A 17,692-nucleotide genomic window follows, 5' to 3' on the forward strand; every position below is an offset into this window, starting at 1 on the left:
GATACCAATTAACGAAACACACAGAAACCTGCCAGAGCCGCCGCCATCGCGAAGCCAAGATCTGGGGGACAGGATCTCTGTTCCGGCACGCTGCCGGAGCGGGAAGTGCCCCGGAAGGCTTCTCCATCGACACCGCTGCCATCTCCACCGCCATCTTCATCACCGCTGCTGCTCCCATGAGGAGGGAGTAGTTCTCCATCGAGGCTCGGGGCTGTACCGGTAGCTATGTGGTTCATCTCTCTCCTATGTGTGTCAATACAATAATCTCATGAGCTGCCCTACATGATTAAGATTCATATGATGATGCTTGTAATCTAGATGTCATTATGCTAGTCAAGTGAGTTTTACTTATGTGATCTCCGGAGACTCCTCGTCCCACGTGTGTAAAGGTGACAAGTGTGTGCACCGTGTGGGTCTCTTAGGCTAGATTTCACGTAATACTTATTCACTCGTTGAATGGTATAGTGAGGTGCTTATTTATATCTCTTTATGAGTGCAGCATGTTGTATCACAATTTATCCATGTGCTACTCTAGTGATTTGTTATTAAAGTAGTTTATTCCTCCCGCATGTGTGCAAAGGTGACGGTGCGTGCACCGTGTTAGTACTTGGTTTATGCTATGATCATGATCTCTTGTAGATTATGGAGTTAACTATTGCTATGATATATTGATGTGATCTATTCCTCCTACATATGCATGAAGGTGACGAGTGTGCATGCTATGCTAGTACTTGGTTTAGTCTCGTTGATCTATCTTACACTAAAGGTTACTTAAACATGAGCATTATTGTGGAGCTTGTTAACTCCGGCATTGAGGGTTCGTGTAATCCTACGCAATGTGTTCATCATCCAACAAAAGTGTAGAGTATGCATTTATCTATTCTGTTATGTGATCAATGTTGAGAGTGTCCACTAGTGAAAGTGTAATCCCTAGGCCTTGTTCCTAAATACTGCTGAGTTACTACTGCTTGTTTACTACTCGCTGCGTTACTACTCGCTGAGTTACTACCGCTTGTTTATTGTTTCTATCACGTTACTACTCGCTGCAATACCACCACCATCAACTACACGCCAAGCACTTTTCTCGGCACCGTTGCTACTGCTCATACTTATTTATACCACCTGTATTTCACTATCTCTTCGCCGAACTAGTGCACCTATTAGGTGTGTTGGGGACACAAGAGACTTCTTGCTTTGTGGTTGCAGTGGTTGCATGAGAGGGATATCTTTGACCTCTTCCTCCCTGAGTTCGATAAACCTTGGGTATCCACTTAAGGGAAACTTGCTGCTGTTCTACAAACCTCTGCTCTTGGAGGCCCAACACTGTCTACAGGAAAGGAGGGGGAACGTAGACATCAAATATCACAATTGGTGTGAAGAGTTTGGTCACCGATAACAATTTTAATAGTAGGATCCCATAATGAAGGTTCAGAGTTCACTAAAACTTGATCAAGACGGTTACGAACATATTTATAATTTTCATTCAAGCAAGATGCACTTGTCTCAAGAGTGTTTATTCTATTATAAATGCTAATAAGGGATGAATCAAAGTTATTAGCTGAATCATGTGATGCAACCAACTTCTTTATAGCATTAAAAGCTTGATCCCCATTGCAATGAAGGAAATCTCCTCCCACTACAGCATCCAAGGCATATCTATAGCGAATCATAAGACCAAAATAAAAATTACTAAGGAGCAAACTTAGAGTCATTTGAGGTTCAGCTTTACGATAAGAAGTAAAAATTCTGGACCAAGCATCTTTAAAACTCTCCTCATCCCCTTGTTTAAAAGTGAAGACTAATTCCTCGGGTGAAGAAGTAACAGGTGCAGAACTAGACATGGTAACAAAAGTAAAATGCAAGTAACTATTTTTTTTGTGTTTTTGATATAGAGTGCAAGACAGTAAATAAAGTAAAGCTAGCAACTAATTTTTTTGTGTTTTGATATAATGCAGCAAACAAGAAAGTAAATAAAATAAAGCAAGACAAAAACAAAGTAAAGAGATTGGATTGTGGAGACTCCCCTTGCAGCGTGTCTTGATCTCCCCGGCAACGGCGCCAGAAAAGTGCTTGATGTCTACGGGTGCTTCTATTCTTGTAGACGAGTGTTGGGCCTCCAAGAGCGGAGGTTTGTAGAACAGCGAGCAAGTTTCCCTTAAATGGATCACCCAAGGTTTATCGATCTCGGGGAGGAAGAGGTCAAAGATATCCCTCTCATGCAACCCCGCAACCACAAAGCAAGAAGTCTCTTGTGTCCCCAACACACCTAATAGGTGCACTAGTTCGGCGAAGAGATAGTGAAATACAGGTGGTATGAATAAGTATGAGCAAGTAGTAACGGCGCCTGAAAAGTGCTTGCTGGCGTGTGGTTGATGGTGGTAATATTGCAGGAAGTACGGATGCAGAAAAACAAGTAAACAAGCTGCGGTAGCAGTATTTAGGAACAAGGCCTAGGGATCATACTTTCACTAGTGGACACTCTCAACATTGATCACATAACAGAATAAATAGATAGATGCTAGACTCTACACTCTCTTGTTGGATGATGAACACCACTAACTGTGTAGGATTACACGAACCCTCAATGCCGGAGTTAACAAGCTCCACAATATTCGATGTTCATATTTAAATAACCTTAGAGTGCATGACAGATCAACATAACCAAATCAAGTACTAACATAGCATGCACACTGTCACCTTCACGCTACGAAAGGAGGCATAGATCACATCAATACCATCATAGCAATAGTTAACTTCATAATCTACAAGAGATCACAATCATAGACTACGCCAAGTACTACACGATGCACACACTGTCACCATTACACCGTGCAGGAGGAATAAACTACTTTAATAACATCACTAGAGTAGCACGCAGATATATTGTGATACAAAACACATTGCAATCATAAAGAGATATAAATAAGCACTTCACTATGCCATTCATAACCGTGAATAAGTATTATGTGAAATATAGCCTAAGAGACCCACACGGTGCACACACTCGTCACCTTTACACACGTGGGACAAGGAGTCTCCGGAGATCACATAAGTAAAATCCACTTGACTAGCACAATGACATCTAGATTACAAGCATCATCATATGAATCTCAATCATGTAAGGCAGCTCATGAGATTATTGTATTGAAGTACATAGGATAGAGATTAACCACATAGCTACCGGTACAGCCCCGAGCCTCGATGGAGAACTACTCCTCCTCATGGGAGACAAGCAGCGTTGATGGAGATGGCGGTGGTGTCGATGGAGGAGCCTTCCGGGGGCACTTCCCCGTCCCGGCGGCGTGCCGGAACAGAGACTCCTGTCCCCGAGATCTTGGCTTCGCGATGGCGGCGGCTCTGGAAGGTTTTCTCTGGTTTCGTCGAACGGGGTCGAGGATTTAGGTCAGGGACGACTAAATAGGCGGAGAGGCGGAGTCGGAGGGTCAACGAGGCGACGACACAATAGGGGGGCGCGGCCCCCCCTTGGCCGCGCTAGGGTGTCATCTGGTGGGCCTGTGGCCCCCCTCTGGCCTCTCTCGGGTGTCCTGGAAGCTTCGCGTGATCCTAAGATGTTGGGCGTTGATTTCGTCCGATTCCGAGAATATTTCCTTACTAGGATTTCTGAAACCAAAAACAGCGATAAAACAAGAATCGGCTCTTCGGCATCTCATCAATAGGTTAGTTCCGGAAAACGCATAAATATGACATAAAGTATGTATAAAACATGTAGATATCATCAATAATGTGGCATGGACATAAGAAATTATCGATACGTCGGAGACGTATCATGCTCCCTCATACACCATGATGGGAAAGCTCTATTGATGCACATCTTCACATGTCCATTATCACTAAATGGACGGAAAGCTTCAAGCATGTGATTCTCTTGAGATGCTCAACTTGAACTTGCCCAACTCAACCTTGATGACGATCACCACTTGATGTCATCCTCTCATGAAATATATGAGATCTCGCTTTTGATGCATCCCATGGAAAGATATCTAACCCATATAGACAACACAAGGACACATATATGATGGTTTAGTTCATGAAGCATAATTGACAAGGCTTACCATACCACATGACTTCATATGGCACATTCTTCATGCTTCATATGTTGACCAAACTTGAATCTATTCTTCACTCTTTGTATTGGTCAACCTTGTATCTTCTCATGCTCTATCATACTATCTTGAGGTGTATATAGAATTATTCATTTGTTTGCATGCTCTAAATCTTAGTCAACCATAGCTCAACTTATGAGACTATCATGACACCGACTTAGAGCCATAACTTGAATTCTTCACTTGAAATCAAGCACTCAAGATCTTGATCATTCATTGCTTATCACATAAGCTAGAGCATGACTAATATTGAGTTCCACATAAGAACTCCATCTTCATTCCTTCTTCTTGATCATATCACATATATATCTTCCAATCGATGATCTTGATGCCAATACACAAGGTATACCTTTATCTTCATGGCATCCATACTTGAATCCAACACATGGAATACAAGTATTACCTATGGAATATTCCTTTGTATAAACTCAATAAAAACATTAATCCATAGAGAGGTTATCATTAATTACCAAAACCACACATGGGAGCAATATACCCTTACAATATGGGACCAAGAGGAATCAAATACCAGGTTCCCAATGTCAATGTTAGTACTCCAAATAGGCCAGGGTAGGTATGAAAATAGACCATGGAACATGGGTCTAGGTGACCTGATTTCCCAGAAACCTCAAAAAAAATATTTCAAAAAAAAATTGTATGTACATATTAGCTTGATACTTACTCTTGTAAGTTTTCAAGAAAAACTACGATTGTATGTGACCTACACAAAAATGATAGATGTCCAAGTAAACAGAAATTTCTATTTTCTCTTTTTTGTGTAGGTCATATATGGCCGTATTTAGCCTTAAAAATTACACGAGTAAGTATCAAGGTAATATGTACATGCGTAAATTATTTCAGTTTACACTGAAAATTTAAAATAGCATTTTTCACTCGTGTCCACCAAATTTGGATCAATGAAAGGTGGCCCTATAGTCCAACTAAAATTCTCAAAAAAATTGAATTCCTTGTCTCAAAAATGCATGGAGGTGGCACTACCGAGGCTCCGGTGCTACCACCGGAGTCCGTTCTAGTTCCAAGCTCCCGTACTACATAACTGCTTCCGCACCATTGGATCTGCTCCATACGATCTGCTCCACCAGATGGCTGTGGAGCCCGTGTACATTTACAAGTAAGTGGTTGATTGATCATCAGATCATGTGTCAGCTTAGCAACTCTTATTACCTTCAATAAATATTATTCTCTCTGATCCATAATAAGTATCGTGGTTTCAGTTCAATAGTTTATCTAAACTAAACTACAACACTTATGATAGATCAGAGGGAGTAATAAAACTTTATGCTTGCATGACATGTTTCCTTTTTCTGTATGGCAGAGGTGAGGTAGGATTATGTAAGCCAGAGTGTCGGGGGGGGGGGGAGGGGGAGGGGAATGCACTTTGGCTGATAGGAGCATTTGCTTCCATTGTGTGAATCAATTCTAAACTAAATTTTTACATGTATATCTACATATTTTATGTTGGTACACAAATTTTCAAAAAAAGGAAAAAAAAAGTTATGTGACTCCTGTAAAAAGACAAATTTTGATGTTGTAACACGACTACGTACAATACATTTTTTTGTATTTTTTGTACACACCACACAAAATGTTGTTTTTCCACGAAAACTTATGCACGAACATAGAATGTCATGATGTACACCAAAAAAAATTATGTAATTTTTTTGTGATATTTTTAAAATTAATTTTTAATTATTTTGTATAATGATAGCATTTGCTCCTATGAGCCAAAATGCCACATCCGAGTGTCGGGACGACTACATCCTGGAAAAATTGCACAAAGAGAGACAGACTGGTCGCTCCCCGGTACCAAAGGGGCTGAGGTTGTGGGGAAGAGAAAAGGTGCCAAGAATGGTGGACGACAAGGACGACGACAGAAGCAGCATTTTCTTCACATGTGCTCACGTCCTTTTATGCACCATATACATGTTTGAGAGGCGCAAGGGATCAGAAGGACTTGAATCATTTCTTGGTACTTTAACCACTGTACAAATGGGGTCTTTACTAATGTCAAAGTTGTACCAACTAAACTGTTTTTAGCTTCACTACAACTTTTTCAACTGAAATCATATTAATTTCATTTTTTCAGTGGACCAATGTCCATTAGAAAAGTATGCTCTTGTTGTTTCATTGCGTTTGTGTTCTCTATCAAGCCTGATTCTTTTGCGACTTGATATCGAGTCTCTTGATTAGCTCTGATATGTGTGTGTATCTTATTCCGGGGCTATGTACAATGGATCAAGTATGGATGCATGGCTAGAGACAGAATACTTTTAGAAGAGCCTCTTCTTTCGAAATGGAGAGCGTGTCCTCTGAATGATGCACACAAATTTTACAAGAGTCTTTTTTGTTATTAGTACCGATGGTTCTCTCCATGCATCTCCCATTTTTTTTATGAAGCGACACTAACTAAACCATCTTTTTAAATTTAACTTATGCTTCGGTATATAGCGGCATCTGCAATTATACCCCACAAGCATTATCTTAGGATGTACTTCCGCCGTCCCATAATATAAGGGTTCCTTTGATTCTAAGGATAAGAAAGTGTAGAATGAAATGAATATGATTGGGTTACCATGTCTACTTAAATCCTATGAAAAGAGGAAATTCTCTTTGATTGCAGCAGAAGATTTTTTTTTATAAGGTCTAACCTAATGCTATTTATATGGAGTATGAAATATGATCCTATTATTCAAACGGCTTCTGCAAGAAAATTCTCATAGGATATCAAAAATAAATCGATAAAGGAAATATATTAATATCGTGAAGCTATCAATTACACTCAACCTCTGCACCAACAAAATGCTACACAAATCATTTGAAAATCCTATAGATCAAAGTAGCATTAAGATGTTATTACAACCAACATAGTCATATATTGGTTGTAATAACATTTTATATTATAGGACGGAAGGAATACATGTTATGAGTTAACTAATAGAGAGAAAGAAGAGACATAAGAATAGTTTTCCTTGGACCCCCTCATGCTCATGGTATCTCTTTTCGCCATAGTATGGCGGTCAATATGTTATATGTTCATCACACTTCTAATTACCGCTAACTATAATGCATTTTTTAGGGAGCTAACTATGATTCATCTGTGTATGAGAATTACTGTTAAAGATGCACATGCATTGGCCAAGCTATGGAACTTTATTAGATAAACAACTTTTACTTCCTCATGTGTGTGCTTTAATAGTGAATCGTTTCCCCAAATATATGGTGTAGAACCTAGGTACCAGCCCACCCGATTTATAAAAAAAAAACGAAAAACATTATTTAGATCTTTTAAAAGAAGTTGAAATAGTTCCTGCACGTACATCTCATCCTGATACCTGCCCGTGCAATTTTTTTAAAAAGTACGCCTGTATGTGACCCACAAAAAAAAGATAATGAAACTTTGTTATACTGCGAACAGTATAGTTTATCATTTTTATGTAGGTTACATACTTTCATATTTTTGGTTGAGACATGCACATACCTACATACATAATCTACACACATGATATATGCTGTATTCTTAATCACTTTTAAAAAATCGATTTTATAGGTTAAATCGGGTTCTGACGCACCCAGGAGCCAAAAAAAATTGCATCCAATGTAACAGTAGAAAAAGCATATAACTGTAGTGTTAAACATTTTAGAAAGAAAAAACAAAGGGTGGCCAATGTTTTTTTTCAGCACCGTGTTACGAGCCTATCTGTTCATTCACATGTAACAAGGCATTCATACACTCTGGGTAGCGTTACACCGCACACATTGCATGCTAGCTAATATGACACTTCCGAGTAAATCTTGTCACCACTAGCTCGACCTGAAAGCTAGTGTTTTATACTTGAACTAATCCTGGGACAAAAACGGTTTGGCTTCGAGACAATCTCCTCGCTCAGATCCAAGCTTTACAGGAGAACTAGCATGCCAACAGCTACAGATTAACTCACTCATGTCCAAAATGATGGATGTACGTAACAAACCATACTTTTTGTTTTTTGTTTTTGCAGGACTCCCTCGAAGGTACTGGTTGATAGACAGGCAAGCCAATGATTTGGTAAAATCACCGGTAGAGACAAACACAGATTAATCGCCGTCAAATACAACACCATGGTGCCACTGTGGCCTTTGGGTATGGGGCCGCGGCATATTTGCAGAATCATAAGTGAACACCGGACTAGAGCCATACAAGCATGCAGTGCCATGAATGAGAACAGGTAGCCAAGCCATGAACTTCTGGAACATACATAGTTCATCATTTGCTACCTGAAAGTACGTAGCCACAGACTACAGATGTGCACGGTGGCCTACAGTTAGCCTAAAACAGCCTCATGCTTGCTGCAAGGGCTACTTCTACAATACTACTCTGATTCCTGAAACAATGTCCTGAGACATTTCCCGCTACTCTGATTCCTGAAGCTACGTCCTGAGAAGTTTCCCCCTCTATACCTTTCCTCCGTAACAAAGAACATCCTAAGGTGCAGTTAGACTTCCGCTCGGAATTCAACAGAATTGAAGCCAAAAAATAAACCATTGACCCATAATGTTGCAATTGCGACAAAACTTGCAGGTAGGTGGTTGCTTCAGGTGACAACAACACACCAAGATCCAAGGGACGATAATCAGTTGAGAACCCCATCCGACAACTGACACGCAGAAAAACAGGCTGGTTCCCGTTGGTTAAGCAATTCCAATAACGCTACTTCCCAATCTTTGCTGCAAACGACTTCCTCTCATCTGCGTGCTTCTACAGAAAATATCAACACGCAAACTTAAGGTCTCAATTTATAAACCCCCGTACAAATATTGAAAGCATGGAGGAACTGCAATTACCTTATGAAGTATACTGAACTTTCTTGCTTGCTTTTCTCGGACAAGCATCCAGTCCAATGCCAGGTCATATTCTATTGTGTTGGGTTGAGAGCAATGTGAGGTCGATACTGCCTTCTTCTGCAGAAAGAACAATAGTAGCATAAATATCATATTCAGAAAAGAAATAACTGTGACAGGATTAATTTTACAACACCATCAGCACCTGGTCTTCTCGTTGTCTTTGACTCATTTTTTGATTACTGATGGTTAAGTGCCCAACTAGAGCTCCTGAAGGTTTTTTAATCTTAAGTAACCCTTTGCTGCAGTAAAGTGGTCTGCAAGTAATACAAATTGTAAGAATCAATGGGTTAACAACAGAAAACCAAATTAAACAAAGTTACGTATTATCTCCCTTCCAAAATAAGTGACTTAGCTTTGTCTAGATACGCCGTATCTAGACGCATTTCAATGTGTAGATACATTTGTATCTAGAAAAAGTTAAGCTACTTATTTTGGAACAGAGGGAATATTTCATACTGAGCTATACAATTATACTGGGTAGTGCAAGTGGCAGTCACATACAAACTGTATCAACAAACTGTCTAACCATCAATTGCAATGTTGCACGTGCACAGTCCCTGTTTGATTTCCAACTAAACAAAGAACTAAAACACATAAATTGGTGCTCATGGTAGTAGCAATTGGTAATATAAGGCAATGTTAGTTTTGATCCCTCTTTTGCAGTTGGTTTGAAGGAGCCATCATGTGAAAATAACAAACAGTAGCAACACTTGATATGAAATTCATTACTCCCTCCGATTCATATTAATTGACTTTAATATGAATGTATCTAGAACTAAAATGTGTCTAGATACATCCATATTAGAGTCAATTAATATGAACCGGAGGGAGTACATGACCTCACTTAAACAAAGTACAGTAGATTTCATCATTCCAACAAGTATCAACGCAACAAAGTCAGTTACCTTCCACCCACTACCAGGCCTGAATTGATCTTCGAAATAGCAACATCGGCAGCTTTTTTAGATTTAAATACAGCATAAGCTTTTCCTAAAAATAAGAAGGAAAATTGTTTAAGCTCTATTTAAAAAGAAGGTTACCTCAAACATGTAGACTTTGTGTAGAAGAGTGAACTTGCAAACAAAACTCACTCACCATTGTTGGGATCATCATAGGTCGGGTGGTTTATAGGGCGAGCTCTACAAGGTAGTTGAAGCGCCTCACGAATAAGTTCCTGCAAGCATATGATTATCATGAGAAATATTCATTAGATTGATAGTGTGATACTTAAAAGGAGTAGAATGGGTACTAAACAGGGTTGACAAAGATTCTTGAGCAAAAGAAAATGGATATGAACAAAGAATTCATCAACTTTTTCAAGTCCCTACATTCTCCACATGTCCCCCCAGGCCCGCACCAACTTGCCAATGAATATAATATATACAGCATTTTTTACTTTCTATAGCAGAAAAATAAAGTACTCCATCCGATCAAAAATAAGTGTCGCTGCTTCAGTACAAAGTTGTACTAAATCAGTGACAATTATTATGGATCGTAGGGAGTAGCAAATATGAAGATACACTTTGGGAGAATGTAGAAGTTAAGCAAGCAGAAATTAAAGTGTACACAGTGACAGTTGTGCAACAGAACATACAGCTTAAGCAATTCAACAAGATGATACTTCTAGTTCTAGGCCACGAAATACAATAGAGAACAAAATGCAGCTTGGGCTTCCTGACAACCAAATAGATGAAGAGAACATGGTACCACTATGTCAGAAGCTGCAAACTGTATGTCCAGATTCTGGATATACACTAGTCTCCCCTCCTCATCAGACACTTGTAGTTCATCATCCCATGGCTGCAAATTTCATTTAACAGACTAACATATAACTGAAAGCCAAAGCATAATTTCATTTAATATACAGTAACATAGAGCTGAAAGCATATTCTACTTTTGACTAAACAACTTATCAAGTGCAGATAAAACAAATGCGACATCAGGCATAGCATATATACAAGCGACTCTAAAGCAAAGAGAGATAACTCACAAGAGCTTTGAACCATTTGCTTCGGTCCTGTTAAATAGCATAGAAGTGTATCAGCACACGGAAGAAAACATGGGGAAATTGTAAACAAGAACTTGTATATGGTTTATCCCTTTTAACCCACTCGTGAATAGCATTGGCCAAATCTCAACAGCAAATGTAGATAATGTTTGGCCAAATACAGAATAAAACCTTAAAGCAAACTAATTGAAAACTATGAAGCACGTCTGCTTGTTGTGTACAAATATGCCATTATTTCCCAAGACTCAACCCACTGATGTAAGAAATAAAGCTGAAAGAGAGATAAGACTTTGGATACCAAATCTGGAAAGGAGTATGTGCTACAGACATTGCTCCCAAATACCCGTTGTAGTGCATGGCAGCAGTTTCAAGAGACTGTGTTATGGCAATGAATCGGTAATTTTCAGTACAATGATAAATTCAGACATACTTCTACCTAGATAAAGCAATATTGCATCCAAATGCATGCATTTAAGATGTTTAAGACAGCTTATGACATGTATGAAGCTTATAGGCCAGCAATGTGTCTTCGACATATGCACTGGTAAAATCTGTCAACTAAAATGCTGCAAACAAGAGAAGCCCTATAAGAAATTTCGTATTTCACCAAGGAACCAAAATATTCCTTACCGTTTTGTGTGTTAAATTGTGATATGATGCAGTTAGATAGCGATCAACTTGATTTCAGTTTCAATGAGTGCAACGGAACAAAGAATACAAGAGGTCGCACATGTGTTTTACATGTTTATAATATGCTCACATAGAAATATGTCAAAACAGTTCTTTATTAGTTCAGGAAACTTACAACAGCCTGACCAGGGTGAACTTTCACGTCAGGAACTGGGGCCACACTAGGTCCTGTAAGATCTTGGGATAATTTCAACTTCTTGGAAGGCATCTTCTCAGAAAGATCTTTCTGTGTGCGTTTAGGAATATCTTGTGTTGGTTTGGGAACACCCTCCTTAACTGCTGGGGGGAGAGGAACGGCAGCAACCTTTGCTTTATCCTCCTCTTTGACTGCTGGAGGGAGAGGAATAGCCCCTGACTGGGGAGGGGTCACTGCAGCAACTGGATTTTTATCCTCCATCTCAACCGCTGACTGTGGAAGGGGTGCAACCAGACCTGCACCCAACTTCTGATCCACGCCTTGCGTATCCTGATCCGGATAGCATGTAACTTGCTCGTCTTTAGGATTAAGCAGACTGCTGACTGCATCAGAAGGAGAATAATTTGAGATGTACGTGGATACAATGTATTGGGCAAACAAAATATGTCTATATGTGATCCAATGCATGAACGAAATCTGGATCCTAGACTGACCTTCCAGCCCTCCAATTTTTTCAGGTACTTTATCAGAAAGTGTGCAGTTTCCAACATCGAAGAACCTATAGAAGATATAATCAGCAACTTCTTGTTCCCTTGGAGTCGGCTGGCGATTCCTCTCATCCTTTGAAAGGCAAACAACAGTGCATTTTCCAGCAATAGCTTCCTAATTGAGTGATGAACAAATGGCTAAATTAGAACATTTTAGTTGCAAGAAGGGTTAAAAATGAACTGAATTAGCAGTGATGTGCCAAAGTAGCTTGAAAGTGTAACTGTTGAACCCTAATAGAGATGTTCACATGCTTGTTGAACTGCTTTCCTGACCAAGCTGGTTCAGCTTAGATTTTGCAAATGAACAAAGCCAGGCCTGATGCAGCTCACTCAGGCTTTCCTTGTGCCTAGAGTTCACATCTATTGCCAAATATACTCCATAAAGTGTTAACCAACCTTTTATTTATGAAGATTGGAACTCTTTAACTTAAAATTACATTTATGATTTGTGGGTCTATCCAAACATAAGGAAACACAAATCTATGAATAAAGAAGGAAAAAACTACCAGTGGATTGATATCAGCAAGGCCAGTGCCATCACCAGAAGCAAGAAATATCTCCTTCTCCGCCACAGGACCGCTTAAGTAACTTCTGATCTCATCCGGGGAGAAAAACCAAAGAATTTTTACTTTCTTAGCTTGATTTTGCTGCCATATCTTTAATATCTTTCCAATGTACGGCTCAGGATCACCATTTTTAAAAAGATACACAGAGTCAAACAATGAGTACTTCACATTGTCAAATGTGAAGGAACCATAGAACTGTGTATCCATCTTGGCACCACCTTTTGCTCTCTTGTTTCCCCATGAGAACTGGATATTCTCACTACTTCCATCCATTCTGATAATGGCCACTTGCAGCTCAACTTCCCCTTACCACATGCCTAGTAGAAAGATAAAGAAAATAAATTAAGCAACACCAAAAATATTAGCACAGAGTTATCAATAACAGTAGCACAGCATACAACAGATACTTCGATCTGCTACAAATCTTTGGCTGGCCTGGAGTCCACATGCTAACTAGGGTGAAATAAGATATTAATAGGAACACCGTTAGAGAAGGAGCAACTGCTAGATGAAACTTGCAGCTCAGCAATGGCTTGCGCTCTATTGGCTTATGTCCTTGGGTTGAATTAGGTTGGATAGAGTAAAGAGAATAAAATGTGGGGTCTTCTCAGTCTTCCACTTTTCTTTTAGGCCAACCATAAACCATAAGCACACGAGTCTTGATATCAGCTATCACACAATATCTAAATGTCGATTCATCAGAAATCCATTTAGTGCACTCTAAGGAAAACTTCATATATTTCCCTTCCAGGAAGAAGGGCAGGCTCACTCCAGTAGAACAAGAATGTGCAGAACAAAACCCTCGGGCCTTGTGTTCATACTTAGAAAAAATACCATCATGTTACTACGATAACTTGAATAAATCAATTTAAAAAAGGAAATGCTGCAAGGAAACGGCATACCAAAAGAAACATTCCGAGAGCACAAAATTCAGGCGACAAAGTTCTGAACATAACAGATGGTGCAGGCCAAACGTGATTACAAAAACCACCCCCAAAATTGATGAACGGTCTCGTAACAAAAATGCCTAGATCAAGAGTTGCAGGAGGAAACCGCAGCACATATGCCTTCCAACTCGATGAATCCCCATCCAAGACAAACCTAGGGTTGCAGAAACTGAAATAAATTGACAGAAACAAAACCCTAGAGGGAGAGATGGCGAGAGGGATGGACAGCGAACAACTGCACAGGAGCCCGGCGCTTCACGGAGTCGCGGTGCCGCCGGCGGTGGGGGCGTCGCCTAGGGCTGCTGCTCCGAAGGGTGAGGACTAGCGGGCGGGGTTAGCGGCGCCGACTACCGACTACCGAGTTCGTCCCGGAGGCTAGGGTCACGGAATTAGCAGAGAGGGACACGGAGATGGGAGTACCTAGCGTCGCGACGGGGAGCTCGCCCTTTTTCGCCAGCGGCCGGAGCTGCGTGAAGACTACCGCCGGCGCCGCCAAGTTTCAGTCCTCGGACCGGCTTCTGTTCGAAGGAAGGGAGCGAGATGGGAGACAGAACCAACAGGACGACCTTATTCTCAGCTCAGTTAAAAAAAGCTCAGTTAGGGCTATCTCCAACGGGTCCACTAATTTCGGACGCCCAAATTAAAGGTGGGTCCGTTTACGTTGGTCTACGGATGTTGTACGGTTTGGATGACCGTTTGCGTCGGGTATACCGTGCGAACGCCCTTGTTTAGCACTGACACTGTCAAGGTTGGTAATGGCGGTTTAATATTTCGTCGAGGCTTGCCGCTGGTGATTACCTGCTCCCGCGCGACAACGGTAGTTCTCGCTCGTGGCCAATAGATTGGCGTGTTTCGCCGGCTGGAAACGACTGCGCACGAACATCGTTTCCTGCCCCGTCGTGGCTATATATGTGGACGACTGCGGGCGTTACGGGCACACCTCAACCTAAACCCTAGCATACATCCATGGCTGAGCACAACCGCACCTCGACTCGCGTTGTTCAGATGTGTCGGAGGTGGCGGAGGCAGAGGCGGCAGGGCGCGCGTTCACCACGACGCTAGAGCGTCTGGGGAGCGTGAGCGGCGGGCGACGGCCATGGAGGAACTCCAGGCGGAGCTCGCCGTGGCCATGGTGGAGCTCGCCGAGGCGCGGGCGGAGATGGCGGTGGCTAATGTCGCCCTTGTGGCTACTCCTCCATTGTCGGCGGCCTCACCCGCGGACGCCGTCATCCACGACATCACCGACAACGACGAGGACGACCACATCCAGTATGGCGGCGAGCAGCGACCTCTGCTCGCGTCGTTCGAGAGCCTACCTGGGGACGCTGATTGCCGTCAGGCTCTGGCAGCGAAGGCGGAAGCTCGCAGCCATGCGCTCGCCATGAGTTGAGTGTACCTATGCTCCGACCTGGATTCAGGTGCGCGGAAGGGACCGGAGCACGCGGGGTCGACTAGAAGAACCGCGAGCTGCAGGATGCCATCGCCGCCAGGTACAAAGCGGTGGCGACAGCTGACATAGGCATCCCCAATGGGCCTGCCGAAGATGGTACCCGGGGTTTACTGAAGGCCCACGACCCGAAGGATAAGAAGATTCGGAAGCCCAAGATACTATTAAGGAAAGCTAGAGTTGTAATAGGAAACATTATTTGTAATCTTGCGGGACGGGTTAGAAACCCTCCCGGACTCTGTAAACTTGTGTATCACGAATCCCTCGGCTCCGCCTCTTATATAAGGGGGAGTCAAGGGACAAAGAGAGGATCGAATCATTGTCCCACAAACCCTAGTTTTTATATCGTCGAGTACTTTTCGGCTGAAATCTTCGAGATCTACTTGTCCTCTACATCCAACGAAACCCTAGTCTACAACTTGTAGGCATTGACAAGTTAATCCCTTGTCAATTGGCGCCGTCTGTGGGATCTAGAGGCGACAAGGAGCTGATCTCGATGGCACGTTCAAGATTGTCGACTTCGTCGGTAGCAAGCAACACCATGGACAGAGGTAAACAGGTCGAAACTGATCTCGTTGATTTTGTTCCTCACCCACCCTCCCGTTTGGATGCATATGCGTATCTGGAGGAGCCCATGGAGATGACGTTTGGAAAGTTCCACTTCTGCGTCGGGAAAGAAGGAGCGTATCGTCTCGAAATTCCGATCTCGTCGGGATTATCAGCGGTCGATCCCGATTTTTCAAGTTCAGCATCATCAATCGAGTCAGGCGACCAGGAGATTTCATCGCCACGCTTCATCAGCACCAGGACGAGCGAAAAACTCGTCAAGATCTTCAGCGACATGTCCTTCGAGTCATATGCGGACTCCTATATAAGCGATGACTCGAGCGACACCGACAGCTTCAACTTCATCGACAAATCCATCACTGTTGGAAAGGTCCTCACTGTTGTCCACAACTGGCGCGTGGTTGACGTTGGAGGTAGAAATCTCTGTGGTGTAGCTTTTCTTCGTTCCCCGGCAACGGCGCCAGAAAATAGCTTGATGTCTACGCACGCTTCTATTCCTGTAGACAGTGTTGGGCCTCCAAGAGCAGAGGTTTGTAGAATAGCAGCAAGTTTCCCTTAAGTGAATCACCCAAGGTTTATCGAACTCAGGGAGGAAGAGGTCAAAGATATCCCTCCCAAGCAACCCTGCAATCACGATACAAGAAGTCTCTTGTGTCCCCAACACACCTAATACACTTGTCAAATGTATAGGTGCACTAGTTCGGCGAAGAGATAGTGAAATACAAGTAGTATGGATGTATATAGTGGTAATAGCAATCTGAATAAAATATGGCAGCGAGTAAACATGCAACAGAACAGTAAATAAACGGAGTTTCGATGCTTAGAAACAAGGCCTAGGGATCATACTTTCACTAGTGGACACTCTCAACATTGCAATCATAATTTAATATAAATATAAGCACTTCACTATGCTATTCTAAATTACTCTACGGCAAGATAACGAACACTAATTCATCATGTAGGCAAACCTTAAAGATGTATTCCCAAGTACTAATAAACACCCCATGTCGTCACTATGAGCATTCATAGGAGGTACTAACACACCACAATTACATAGAGACATCCAACTCAAATCATAACTCAGTGAATAAGTATTCTGTGAAATATAGCCTAAGAGACCCACACGGTGCACACACTGTCACCTTTACACACGTGGGACAAGGAGTCTCTGGAGATCACATAAGTAAAATCCACTTGAATAGCATAACGACATCTAGATTACAAAGCTCATCATATGGATCTCAATCATGCAAAGCAACTCATGAGATCATTTTATTGAAGTACATGGGAGAGAGATGAACCACATAGCTACCGGTACAGCCCTTAGCCTCGGGGGAGAACTACTCCCTCCTCATCATAGGAGACAGCAGCGTTGATGAAGATGGTGGTGATGTCGATGGAGATGCCTTCCGGGGGCACTTCCCCGTCCCGGCGGCGTGCCGGAACAGAGACTCCTGTCCCCCGAATCTTGGCTTCGCGATGGCGGTGGCTCTGGAACTTTTCTCGTCTCGTGGCTTATTCTTTTAGGGTTTTCGCGAGGGAGACCTTAAGTAGGCGGAAGGGCAGCCTCGGAGGGGCCCTGGTGGGGCCACACAATAAGGGGGCGCGCCCCACCCCTTGGCCGCGCCGCCCTGGCGTGTGGGGCCCCCTGGCTCCCCTCTGGTCTCTCTCCGGTGTTCTGGAAGCTTCGTGGAAAAATAAGATATTGGGCGTTGATTTCGTCCAATTCCGAGAATATTTCCTTACTAGGATTTCTG

General features: G+C 42.2%; 1 protein-coding gene across 1 annotated transcript; it reads right to left on the reverse strand.

The window, feature by feature from the left end:
* Positions 1-8,380: 8,380 nt before the first annotated feature.
* On the reverse strand, positions 8,381-14,464 carry LOC124674606 (protein ANTI-SILENCING 1-like). The gene is made up of 11 exons (XM_047210647.1): positions 14,342-14,464; positions 12,915-13,291; positions 12,355-12,523; positions 11,840-12,243; positions 11,017-11,043; positions 10,734-10,826; positions 10,122-10,200; positions 9,932-10,016; positions 9,169-9,280; positions 8,967-9,083; positions 8,381-8,880 (listed from the first exon to the last, which is right to left on the reverse strand). The coding sequence occupies exons 2-11, from the start codon at positions 13,245-13,247 to the stop codon at positions 8,833-8,835; spliced, it is 1,467 nt and encodes a 488-aa protein (XP_047066603.1). The 5' UTR covers positions 13,248-13,291; positions 14,342-14,464; the 3' UTR covers positions 8,381-8,832.
* Positions 14,465-17,692: the final 3,228 nt, after the last annotated feature.

Source organism: Lolium rigidum, chromosome 7 (assembly GCF_022539505.1).
Source record: "Lolium rigidum isolate FL_2022 chromosome 7, APGP_CSIRO_Lrig_0.1, whole genome shotgun sequence".
NCBI lineage: Eukaryota > Viridiplantae > Streptophyta > Magnoliopsida > Poales > Poaceae > Lolium > Lolium rigidum.